General features: G+C 43.6%; 1 protein-coding gene across 1 annotated transcript in view; it reads left to right on the forward strand.

Annotated features, from left to right (window-relative positions):
* The first annotated feature begins 338 nt into the window (after window positions 1-338).
* The window catches only part of meis1b (Meis homeobox 1 b), an 83,453-nt gene continuing 70,318 nt past the window's right edge, over window positions 339-13,473 (forward strand). The window contains exons 1-6 of the mRNA XM_080449459.1: window positions 339-1,023; window positions 2,682-2,905; window positions 4,215-4,356; window positions 4,684-4,734; window positions 5,537-5,587; window positions 6,707-6,853. Of these exons, the coding sequence (XP_080305585.1) occupies window positions 1,012-1,023; window positions 2,682-2,905; window positions 4,215-4,356; window positions 4,684-4,734; window positions 5,537-5,587; window positions 6,707-6,853 (627 nt within the window). The 5' untranslated portion in view covers window positions 339-1,011. The remainder of the gene's footprint in view (window positions 1,024-2,681; window positions 2,906-4,214; window positions 4,357-4,683; window positions 4,735-5,536; window positions 5,588-6,706; window positions 6,854-13,473) is intronic.

Genomic DNA, 13,473 nt, shown 5'->3' on the forward strand with positions numbered 1-13,473 from the left:
AGCGTAACCACGATCACGCGCAGAGGAATGGTTGTCGTATGCCCTCCGAAAAAACCCTAGAACACACCACTGAGTTGTTTACTGAGGTTACGTTTAGGAATACCAGGTGGCGGCGACCGTTCCGAGGTCGCCGGATTTTTGCCCCGGGGGCGACTGTGTTTTGGGGCGAGCGTTTTGGTATTCGCTCAGCTTGCAATGCAGGGTCCCTCCTCCAGCACGTCGGACGTCGCCCCCCCCTCCACTCGGAGCGACTTGATGCAGTCCATTGCATTGTGTAAGAACACGACCTGTTATGGCCACCACTACTTCCGGGTTTCAGCAGTCTGGTCCAGATCCACTCGTCAGCCCGCCGCGCTCCGCTCAACACACATTCATTGTACACACACACACACGACACGACGGCCAGGCGGCTCACACACACACACTGCATCGATCGTGGCTCCTTTAAGAAATACTAAGCCAGAATTATCACCCCACCTCCTCTTCATCTCCTATAGACGCCTTTGCATAAAAAAATCAACTCAGGAGCGGAGAGTGATCAAAGAGACGAGAGAGCTTCATTTTTTTTACTGTGATTTTGACTATTTAACATTTAGGTGTGCGATCCCCGTTGTTGGAGGCGCGTCGCCCCGGACCATCATTCATTTGGTACTTTGACAAGCCTCGCGTTTGATTGACAGGCGGAGTGAGTGGCAAAAGCCATGAGAGTCGCTGGTTTTGTTTGAGGGGGTATTTTCATCCTGTTTTTTTGGGAAAAGGAGACTGGAGCTCTCTCTCGCCCCGTCGCCGCGGCTGTCTGTCCCGAGGATAGCAGAGGACCTATTCGCCGTGCCTGGGCTAAACTTGAGCAGAAGGGGGCTGGCTTCACCGTTCCCTGGAAAGACATACGGGATTCTGTTGAGACTTGAGAGATCTCCCCATTTGGAATTTTGCGTGCTCGCTTCTTTCTTCACCCTGGCCTCAGAGGGGATATATCTAAACTGAAAGGAAGACGAGGGAGTAAGGAGGGTTATGGCGCAACGGGTACGTAGGCTATCCCCTCAAAAAAAAAGTTTCTATAACTCTACTGTGCTAGAATGCAAGTCCGCGCTGTAACGTGGCTAATGACACATACGCTCGCACGGTGAAACTTTCTCCCGTCTTCTTCCCCGCGCAGGAGACACGTTTTGGTTGTTTTGCATCTACGGCTCGATATTACGCACGGACACACTCGTTTGCTCAACTAACGGCCGACTATGGGACGTTGGAAGTGTGATCATAATATCTGCTATTTTTCCAAAATTGGTTATGACAGGCCGGTTACTAGAAGTGAAATGGGGAGGGCATGGAGGCTAAACAAATTTCTCCCAAAAGTTGATTTATAAAAGCCAACATCAAGATTTTAAGTTCGGCCCTCGTATTTATCTTTTGGGAATAAAAAGAAAACTTACACATAAGGTGTTCCATGTGGGCCTATGCCCATTCCAAATGTTACCGTCAGTTTGTAGCTACATCATCATTTCGTAATAGTACTACACTTTAATTCCATAATTTATAGGAAACATTGAATATTAGCATAATGCCATTGAGGTACTTTTTCTTTTTTTAGTAATGAGGTGATGACAAATGCTTTGATTCATACACTCCAGGACTACTCCATGGTGGGGTGACAGAAGCCGGGATCTTCACATGAATAGTAAACATTGTAAAAGCAGAGATCTTGACGCATAGGTTAGACAACATTTAAGCTGGTTAGTTTGGCACAACCACGGTACCATGCTGAGACTTTGCACCTCATGGGTTTGAGGTCGAAATGTTAGGGTTTAAGTGATAATGCCCTTTTCTCACTTTCCCCGACATTAGCCTGCTTTGACACCTTCAAAGAGCACTATTAATAATTAAAGTAACTCATTTGTCTAATAAGCATGTCCCAGATAAACAACAGGCTACTTTTAGGTCAGTCTAGTTGGTTTAATATTTTGTTTACATTTGAGCAAAGCAATAAAATGTTTAACAACAGCTTTAGTCATTTAGTGGTGTGAACAGGAGATAACTATTATATGCCTTTTGAGCACAGAATTAACACTTTTCAGAAAAAGTTTACGGTGGCCTATAAGTAACACCAATTAACATAATTTGGAAAAACAGCACACATATTTAATTGCGTTTGTTGCATACATGAACCAGTGCACTTAATGTATAATAACATGCGTAATTATCATTCTCTAAAAGGAGAAAACACTGCAATTAACTAGATGAGGGCATTTGTTGCTGTGCATATTGAATATGCTGGCCGCCAATGCTTAAAAAAAAAGTAATCACTGTAGCACTATTTGATCTGCAGTTGGGAAATATTAGAACAAAATTATACGTCATTATTAAGAATAATTTACAGCCACGTAGAGCACATTTTTACGCACAGACCTACAAGGATCAAAATGAGCAACTTCTTAATAATCCTGGTTCCTCCATCTTCCCTGTGCAGTGAGCTATATAATAGGCTACAATATAGCTTCCCTTTAGGTTCCACCATAAGCAATGTTCTCACCCAGCCCTGAAACAGTTCATAAAAAAATAACCATTGATTGATTGAATAATTTATTTAGCAGTTTGCAAAAAAAAAAAAAAGGCACAGAAAGTACAGTTGTATACAAAGTGTCCATTCACTCTTGGACACGCGTTGTTGTGTTGTATGTGTCTAGTACGAAGACTTGCCCCACTACGGGATGGACGGGGTGGGCATCCCGACCACCATGTACGGAGACCCGCACGGCGCCAGGTCCATGCAGGCGGTCCACCTGAACCACGGACCCCCACAGCTGCACTCTCACCAGTACCCGCACAGCGCCCACTCGAACGCCATGCCGCCGAGCATGGGCTCCTCGGTCAACGACGCCCTCAAGAGGGATAAAGACTCGATATACGGGTAGGTTGGCAGAGCCTTGATGCCTCAAGTCTGGTGGATTCTAGGCTGCACTGAAAGTTAGAGCCGTGGCTCCAGGCCTCGAGGGACGCAGGGGGAATCACAGGGAGAGATGGGAGAGAGAGAGAGACTGCACTGTTTGCTATATCGTTTGCTCCGTTCAAATATGTATATATTTTTTAATGCATTTGCTATATTTTGTATTTGAAGTTAGACGTAGGCTAATGTTGACCACGTATTTGCGTCTAGGAAGCACCCGAGACATTTTTAGAGACACTTTTTTATTCCATTTTCAATGGACCGTAAAATATTGCAATAATAGCATACTTCTAAATAGACCTTTTAAATATATTATTCAATATTATTATTGTTATTATTATTATTATGTGCAGCAAAGAATATTCGTCAAAAAATATTTTTTTTATGGCCATTTCCTTATCCATACAATTTAACTAATTCAGTTTTCTAAAGTTAAAATCGTTTAGTAGTCTGCGACCACTTACGTGGCTTCATTATTAGTTGAGGAGGAATTATAGATAATAATTGTGCGTCGTGTCTTAAATAGACTATAGAGCCAATTAAATTCATATAAAGGATTAGGGTCAGTTCAGAAGAAAATACTATGTATGCTTGTCATATATTAATTTAGAGGAGTTAATTAAAATTCCCAAGCATGCTGTTAGTTAGCAGCACGGTGACTGAACATGACAAAAATAATGTGACCACCTCACACAGTCTCACGCACCACGCTGCCTGCTGCACCATAGCCTATACTTGAAGAACTTTTTTGAGTGCGCCATATTTTCCTCTCAAGTTTAGTTTGTCACGAGGAGGAAGGACATACACACCTCTATACATTTACACGCACGACCTGTAAACGTGATTAAAATGGAACAAACACACACAAAAAAGAATAAATGTGCATACTTGGTTTTCAAATACAAAGGCACGCTTGTGTGTGTGTGCGTGTGTGTGTGTGTGTGTGTGTGTGTGTGTGTGTGTGTGTGTGTGTGTGTGTGTGTTACTACGTGAACACAACACATGAGAAGCCGCCTGAACGACGACTCTAAAGGCTTTTATGTTGTTAGGCGTGCATAGATTGAATCACAGAAGTCGTGCCCGCTGTTTCCCCAGCGTTTCTCTTAAGCTTCCCTGCATAATATAATAATAACATACGCTGCAGCAGTCCCCATGGGCGCGTTGTTTGAGAGAGTAGCATGACTGGCTAAACTAAACCTAGCCTGGAGTAAGCTTGACCCCGGCGCTGTTCTCTCTGGTGACATTTTGCTATTGTATGTTTGTGCGTTCCCAGGCACCCTCTGTTCCCCTTGCTTGCACTGATTTTTGAGAAATGTGAATTAGCGACGTGCACGCCCAGAGAACCCGGGGTGGCGGGAGGCGACGTTTGTTCATCGGAATCTTTCAACGAAGACATAGCAGTGTTTGCAAAACAGGTCAGAAAAGTTGAGTTTTTCTTTTTTTTTTAAATTAATAGCCTAATAATAGTAATGATAATGATAGTAACACTAACTCATGGGCTGTAAATGAGCCCTTTGCGTGCATGACAAAGTATGGACACAACTTTTGTGCATAAAGCTAATTTAGTTTTTTTTTAATGCACTGAATTAAGTTCCCTTAATATAGGTTAATATGTTGAAAATTATTGACTTTTTGTTTTTAGGTTATTAAACAGATTTTGTATTATTATTTCATAATAGTCATGTAACACTGTGTGCCAGTTTTTCATAAGGTTTTTAAAAGTTGACTATTTCTGCTTTTAGATTCGGGCAGAAAAGCCCCTATTTTCATCGAATCCAGAATTGGATAATCTGGTAAGCTAAAAACTGACCCCCCCCCCCCACACACACACACACACACACACACACACACACACACACACACACACATATATATATATATATATATATATATATATATATATATATATATATATATATATATATATATATATATATATATATATTTATATATATATACTGTATACTGTATATGTGTATATATATGTATAGAATGAGTGCAATTATTCTTAGCTCACGTAGATTGTGTCCTCTCCTGCATGTATTTTGACGTGTGCCCATATTTTGTCTGGGTTTTATGGTCTTGAGTTTGAGTAAGAGAGGCTGATTGGTGTTCAGAAGTTAAAACAGGACTCGGGGTTATGTTCTTCAATTTAGGCTGTTTGATACCATGATAGCCCCTGGTTGTCATTGCAGATAACCGTCTACCGAGGGCCGCCATTAGACAGCTGTCACAACCCTTTGAACCCCCTTCCTCTCAATGAAAAGTTATTATATTAATGGGTTTTTCCACTTTGTAGAGTTTCAGACTTTCAATATGATATCAAAGTAACATTTTTTTTCACGACTAGTTGAAGGCTAATAGATCCCTGACTCTTAGACCCACATTACATGGACTTATTGCATTATCAGCCTATGCCACGTCTCCATATTGTAATAAAGTTGCTTGAAGTTTAATATCAGCTGCACATAAAAATCATCCTTATGAATATTTTTGCCCGTCTGTAGTTAGTTGTATGGAGAAAAACGTGCCTGTTTAATTTCAGGAGATGTGAAGCTCATCCTTTTTATTGTTATCTTAATTTTAATTTTTCAGATGATCCAAGCCATTCAAGTTTTACGATTTCATCTTCTGGAGTTGGAGAAGGTAATATTCTCTTGCCATTTTCTGTCCAGTGTGGTACTTCAGACAGAGGCCTATAGGGCTATATTTGCATAAATGTATTTTTGCGAGTCGGTTATAATTAGCGTCAAAATCAATCATGGGGCCATTTCTCTTCCACGTTTAATCACGACGCAAGCTGTTACAACTGGAACGGATATCTATGTGCCCAAATCTCCCCGCATGCTATAATGAAGTTTAATGTTGGCAGATATTGCATGCAAGGTGAAACATATAGGCGAACTTCGCCGATTGTAGAAGTGCTCTTGTGTCGAGGGCAAAAGGCCACAGACGGCCATCTGTGGCTAGAGAGAGAGTGGGCGAGTTTTTCCTCACCAGGCTATAGTAATTCTTAATTTATAGGCTACTCTTTTGCTCAAGGATGCCGCTTGCCGACAAGAACTGATCTACAAGCTACTAGCTTACTAGCCTATGTTTATGAAGTTATTAAATGCTTTGCAACGTTTGAAAAAGTGTTCCTGTATGTGTGTGTGTGTGTGTGTGCGTGCGTGCGTGTGTGTGTGTGTGCGTGTTTGTGTGTGTGTGTGTAGGACCTGCTACTTTTTTGTTCACACAAATTATGTGCCCTTATCGGCCGAGTAGCTATGGGCAAAATGTTTCGTCCAAATATGCATTTTGAATTCTCGGGCAATGGGATTCTCTGCATGGGTCGTGTGTGATAATTGTAATAAGTAGACAAAATTAAACAGTTTACCTTAAATGTCAGTCAAGCGGGTCACCCCCCTCTAATGGCCACTACCCGGGGCACTGATGAATTTAACACGGGTGTTGAGTAGACGTTGTAGCCCGGGAGCCCTCTTGTCACTGCCAATTTTCACCGATATCTCTATTTTGAGATGGGAAATAAAGTTAGCCCAGTTCACAAAGCTGGACGCGGCTGATCGCCGAGGGAGCAAGTCGCAACAACCGGCCTTGCCTCAAACCATTTGGGGCCGCTTTCCATGTCAAAAGGGTTTGTGGTTGCACATGTCACTGTCCTCTGTGATGTTCCTTTTTAGTTATTGTGAGATGTCTTTTCTCTCTCCGCCCACCCCCCCCCCACCCTTTCTCTCTCTCTCTCTCTCTCACTCTCTCTCTGTATAGGTACATGAACTCTGTGATAATTTTTGTCACCGGTACATCAGCTGTTTGAAAGGCAAGATGCCCATCGACTTGGTCATAGATGACAGGGAGGGTGGATCAAAGTCAGACAACGAAGAAATCACAAGATCATCGGGGCCTCCTGATCAGGTATCTGTCGCTCTCTCTCTCTCTATCTCCACCACACACAGCTCTCTGCTCTCACTGCTGGCTATTCAGCTATTCCGGGTCACTACTCCGTTTCTCTGTTATTTGCATATGATTAAGGCCATTTTACATTCCATCGGAATGAAAATCTTCTGAATAATGTTGCTATTATTGGCCCATTAAGGCTTGATCCCGGAACCGACCTGGGAAGATTAGCTCGAGAAAGCATTGCCATAAACTTGACCTGTTTCATGTCGATTTTAATTTAGTCCCCTCTCCTCTTTTTTCTCCTCTCCTCTCCACTTCTTTTTGTTTAATCAAAATGCGTTGTCAGTGCATTTCTGTTCTGTTGATCTTCTTGCATATGGGGAGAGGTCTCCAGCTATCTGAGAGGCGAGATGGATACTGTGGTTTAGGTGCCTTGGTTTCTCCACTGGAGTTCACGGTTCATTAGATGTCTTGTCAGTATTTTTTCTTAGACATGAGTGCACATTGCTTATCGAAGGCACCCCCTCTTTCTCTTTTGCTCAGAGCGCAGCGGCCGGCGAGAGGTTCAGTGGCAGTAAGGCGGTTTATGTTTGAAAAGCTACGAGGCATTGGGTATTAAAGGTAGATTAGGGAATGTTTCCTTTTGTGAGTCGCAGCGGTGGCGATATCAGAGATAACCATGGCCTTCATTACGTGCTCCACTGACTGCTGGCACTCGAGGGACATTGTAGTGCGCGCAGGCATGACCCTAATGGTCCATACTGCCGTTAAATAATGATAACAGCGACCATGATTAGAATTATGCAAATCTTAACGCACAGGATTCACGGCCATTAATAGCCTAGCGTGCTTCATTTGTACAAAAAGACGTGCGTTTTACTTAACAAAATGGCCTGTTTCAAAAAATATTATAGCCTACCTGCGTTATAATGGAATGACTTTGGCCTTAGTGGGCTAAGTTCAGCTCTGGTCTATGGATAGCAGAGAGATAAAAAAAAACAAGTGTGCAAATTAAAGGGATTAGCTGGATAGGCCGATATAAAAAGTAATGAAGCGATTAGGCTAAATAATTTAAATCCGCAGACTTCCATATGGTTGAGTGGCTGGCCTGAGCGACGGCCTGGTGTAGTGCCCCGGAGAGAGCGTTAGCCACCAGCTTTTATGTTCTGAAGTGAATAGCCGGGCTAGCAGTGCCATTCATGGGCCGACTGGGACCCGAGTGGAGCGACCCCCGCTTCCTCCTCTGTATCCCCGGCTACTATGACTGATTATGGAAATGAGCAAGATCACCCAGAAGATAATACTTCATTTAATTCAAAAAAAGCAGAATTAAATAACATGACGCCACTTGTGCATTTGAGTGTCTCTTTTGAACGGCTTTATGTATTCTTTGGGGGATTCAGTTGTCAAAAAGTTATTTTTTTCATAGATAGGTCAGGACACGAATTGAAGCGATATGGAATATATGTATTAAAATAGAGTGTGCTAAAACCCTAGGGTTTTTAGGTATATGAAGAAAATTATGTTGTGCTTGGGGGCACCAATGTGGATCTTTAATTGAGTTTAAGATAGAGACATGGCCTATTTTAACAATATAACAATGCTCGCCACGTATATATAGCCAATTCAGGGCATAATGCTATAGTTCTGTTTACTTTGAATGATGAGTGATGTTAAATTACTCATGGGCATAGCTTACGACAACATGCACCTTGGAAAGTTTTTGACAGATCTAGAATACTGAGATGTGTGTGTGCCTAGCTGAAGTCATATTCAAGCAGTGTGTATATGGGGTATAACCAAACAGTCAAGGCAAGAAAGACAGAGAGCCTTCCTCTCACTCCTGAATACATATATTGTCAATCTAATGGGACTGCACTTCATGACTTACTCGCTGCAGTGTGTGTGTGTGTGTGTGTGTGTGTGTGTGTGTGTGTGTGTGTGTGTATATATATATATATATATATATATATATATATATATATATACTGTACATATTCCTTGAATTTTCGTGGGCTATTTTCTGTGTGACATCTTATCTGCCGTTGTTAGGGGGTGACACTCTTAACGAATTTGCGTCGTGTGTGCATTATCTCGCTCCATATGTATTTTTAATATATGCCCTCGGGCATAAAGTTGAAGTGGACTGGAAACAATGTTGGGAATTTGCACAAAAGAACAATGTTAACAAGAGGGAGAGGGGAGGCTCATTTATTCATAAACCAATTTATTCCAGTGAGGCGACTGTAGCAGAGAGAGAGAAAAAAAATTGTCAGAGGAAAAAAAAATACTTTTGAATTTATTAAACTCGAGTATCCAACAACGATGACTCTCTGGCTGCATAATGGAGCCTTTGCGTCATATCAGTAACATTTCGAGTGCTCCGTCGTTACCTTCTTTCCCATTGTTTTGCGAGCCTGTCTATGCAGGCAAGTTCTGGAGGGACGCTAGGCGCCCCTTTGAAAGGAAAGCAGAACATAGCTGAGAGGTGAAAAAGTCAGGGAGGCTCTGCGCTGGCTTGTGAATGCAGCCCAGCCAGTTTGGGCTCACCCTGCTCTCTGTTTGTGTGTGTGTGTGTGTGTGTGTGTGTGTGTGTGTGTGTGTGTGTTTGTGTGTGTGTGTGTGTGTGTGTGTGTGTGTGTGTGTGTGTGTGTGCGCGCGTGTGTGTGCGTGTGTGTGCGTGTGTGTGTGTGTGTGTGCGTGTGTGTGCGTGCGTGTGTGTGCGTGTGTGTGTGTGTGTGTGAGTGTGTGCGCGAGCGTGTGTGTGTGCGTGTGCGCGCGCGTCTGTGTTTGTGTGTGCGCACTTGCAGGGCTGTGTGTTTGTATATTCTGTGTTTTTGTGTGTATGTGCATGCACATATTCTGTGTGTGTTATTGTACAAATGTGCATGCACGTACACGCGCGCACGCACGCGCGCGCGTGTGTGTGTGTGTTCAGACTGGCCTGATAAATGCAGCACCCCCCTCAGGTGTTATGTGAGTGGAGTGACTGGTTAGCACCAGTTGGACTTTCTTAACCCCTTCCCTGCCTCTCCCTGGAGAGCCATATTTGCCTAACTCCTAACACATTTGGCTCATTGCTTCTCTTGGAAGAGTACGTTTCCAGTTGCCCGCGATGCATAGGACTTCTGCATTAAGCTCCACTGTACACAAACCTGGGAGGCATGAAAGAAAAAAAAAAACTCCGACCATGTGGGTTTTGCAGAACCCTTTAACCCTTTAAGACCGGGAACGCATCTGTGTCATTTTAGATTTATTTGGCTATTGAAAAATAGCAGATCTACAAGCTCATAGCGCGGCACAGAGTGCCGCGCTATGAGCTTGTAGATCTGCTATTTTTTGAAAAATCGTGAAAATTATTATTTTTATATTTTTTTCCGAAAAACTGTTAGGATTTGGATTTTAAGAAGTGGCCTCAGGTCTTAATGGGTTAATGTGGAAAAGGCCTCTCTCACACTGTATGTTAAAGTCAGTTCAGCCTCTCCCCTAGGCGTCAGTCCGTGTACATCTCGGGTGCCCTTGGTTCTGGGACGATTTGTTGGCTGCGGTTGCCTTTTGCCGATTGTCTTGCCTGTTTACCCAGCCGACGCTCATGCTCTACCATTCCCTTCCCTGGTCCCTGAATGAAGGCTGGAGGAGTGGGGGGGGTATTTCTAGACTGCTATGCATCGTTTGCACAGTTGTCTTTAATTGCGCAGAGAGCAATGGGAGGGGCACGGCAATTTGCTAATGAACTCAGAGAGCTTGGGCTCTGTCGAGTGCTGTGGAGCAGGATACTGGTGCTAAATAGTGCTGAGGACTCACTCCAAGTCCACAAGAGCTCCTCTACTTGATTGGGACATGCCGTCTGGAGTGGGTCTGGGAATAATTGAATTTCTCTTTTTTTTTTGTTTCCTTTTCATAAAGTCTCCTGACTGTGAACGTGAGAGGGTCTTCAATGGTTATATGTACTCAGAGGTTGATTGTGTTGTGCTGATTTGATTGCAAGGCTTTTTTCTTCTTTTTTTGCATTGCAGGGTAGTATCCCCTCCACAATAGAGCACTATGTGCAGAGCAGGGCATGCTTGATCATATCCTCCAAATCTTTACTCCCAAAGTCTCATGAATTTAAATGCAATTTTAATTTGCAATCTGTGCTGAGATCATAGCAGGTAATGTTGAGATTCTTGTCTCTAACAGTATGCAAAGTTTGTTTAGCCTTCGTTCAAATCGGATCTCTTTCCAAAACAAACCCTTTCTGTGTGAGCATGGTTGTTGTGGTCACCGCATAAGAATTTACTCTTGATAGCGCTATCGCGGTATCTTTTCTCCCAAACAATTGGCACTGTTTGGCCATACAAGCGTTGGTTTCCAGGTCAGTGAGACCCAACAGTGTTGGTTTAGGTAACTCTGGCCGTCAAAAGAGTGACCCCTGCTCCCCACCCCCTCACCCCCCGCGTGACTCAATGGAAACCCTGGCCGCCTGGGTCAGCCGCTATTTTCCTAATCAGTACGCTGCTATCGCTAATCTATCCGCTTCTAGTTGGAAGTATGGATCGAGTTTCAGCCGACGTACCAGGCACACTCTTTCTCCCTCTCAGTTGGTCTCCTACTCTCTCTCTCTCTCTCTCTCTCTCTCCCCCTCTTTCTTTCTGTCCTTCTTTTCTCCCTACAGTGGCACACCGCTGTTCTTAATACAAACTTTTGAGTCATCGTGGTGATTGTTGGTAATGGCTGCCTTTGTAGTTGTATAGGGGAGAGGTTTGACCCCCACCCCCCCACCCTTTTCCCCCTCCTTCTACTACCCCCCCACCCAGCCCTCCCCTAAATACCCTTTTTTTCTCCTCCGGGGAGTGAATGCGGGGCGGCTGTTAGGGATTCAACAAGTGATACAAAGGACTGACCACGTGACTTATGTTTTTCTTAGTCTCTTCATTATTGTGGTGGAATAGCAAGTAGGGGTGATTCTGATTAAGCAAATCAAGGCCAGAGGGACTTCAAAGTCGTAACAGTGTCCTGGAGTACTTAGACGTACATATTTTCCATCCTTGGAGATATTAACGTGTGTGCTGGTGCATCAAGAAAGCTTTGGTGTTAACATTGCAATTTGTTTTTGTTTTTTTTATCTGATTCATACAGTATTCATAAATGAATAGTATCATACTCATATGGATCTGAACTTCTACATTGGTGAGTTAAAAAGAAAAGCTATTCGTAGTGTAACCACACTGTGTCACAGATACACTGTTGTGATGGCTATAAGACCCCACTTGCAAACGAGAAGTCCTTTGCTTGCGTTTCGTGTTACTTGCGCTAGGCGGCCATGTCTGTCCCCGAGGCCCGCTTGTGGTTTCTTTGGCTAAGTAAACAATAACCTGGCTTAACACATGTGTACTTAGCTAATGGAAAGTTCCTTTCCCTCTTAACCCCCTATGAGCCTCCGACAATGGCACTGTCACAAACAACTCGTCTCCAAGGGATCCACCAAGAACATCCTCAGATGCAGTGGGCTGCGTGCCGCGGATAAGTTAAGCTAGCGGGGCTAGGTGGCTAGGCTAACAGAAACCACAGCAAAACATATCATTATGAAATTACGTCCCACTTTTCATTCAGTGCCCGAAAAGGAGAAAATGTGCTTTGTCTGGGGTTTGATAGCCTGGAACAGGGAGAGTGCTTGACTTAATGTTTTTGTTTGGATTTCAGCTTACGGAGAGTAAACAAGGGATCTGTAGCTGCCTGGAAGTGGACGAACCTTGAGAGAGAGAGAGAGAGAGAGAGAGAGAGAGAGAGAGAGAGAGAGAGAGAGAGAGAGAGAGAGATGAGAATCAGTTTGTCACTTTGCGAGAGTGTGTCATTTAAATGGACTTTGAAAGCTCTGGTAATTATCTCAAACATGTAATTATCTTTGGTTGTCTCGATGAGGTTAACCTACCAGTTTTAAAAAGCCGACTGAAGAGTACCTGAAGGCTATTCAACATAGCATACTTTACTTGCTCAAGAGACCCAATCCAGTTTTCTCTCTCTCTCTCTCTCCCACTCTCTCGCACCCCCTTCAGCAATTAAAAGGTTATTTCTCCTTGTCTATTGTGAAGAGTTGGGTAAGAAAAGGGGAAGGGGGGCTGACGCAGAACAGAAAGGGGGAGGGGGAGTCTTTTGCCTCTTTCTCTCTTTTTTTGCGCTGTGCATACCATTATCACCCCTCTTTTCATTTTAGGAGCACTAATATTGCAGCGAGCGGAGGAGGAGGGAGAGGAGAGGAACAGAAAGGGGAGGCGTTCTGGTCGAGCACTTGCTCGGCCGGTTATCAGCAAAGCAGATCCCAGCGTTATCTTGATGCGGTGTAAAAAGGCAAAATAAACAGGAGTTCACAACAGCCGTCCTCCCAGTCCTCCTCCCTATTAGCTCACTCTGACAGTGTTCAGGTGAGCGAGGGAATATGGCAAGAGTTATTGCAGGCCAGCCTAGCTCGCCATTGAAAGTGACATACTGGTCGAAAACAACTTGCAGCTTGAAGACTAGTTGCACTGACTGACTGTTGCCGCACATGGTGTAACATAAAACAAAACTCGGCCAAAAGGGATTTTGGCAAAGCATTCTATACTATACCACCATACTGTCATCTTTCATTCAGATGTATCGCTGTCAAAAAGTGTGGT

Source organism: Gymnoscopelus braueri, assembly GCF_963280865.1.
Source record: "Gymnoscopelus braueri genome assembly, chromosome: 14".
In the NCBI taxonomy this organism is placed as follows: domain Eukaryota; kingdom Metazoa; phylum Chordata; class Actinopteri; order Myctophiformes; family Myctophidae; genus Gymnoscopelus; species Gymnoscopelus braueri.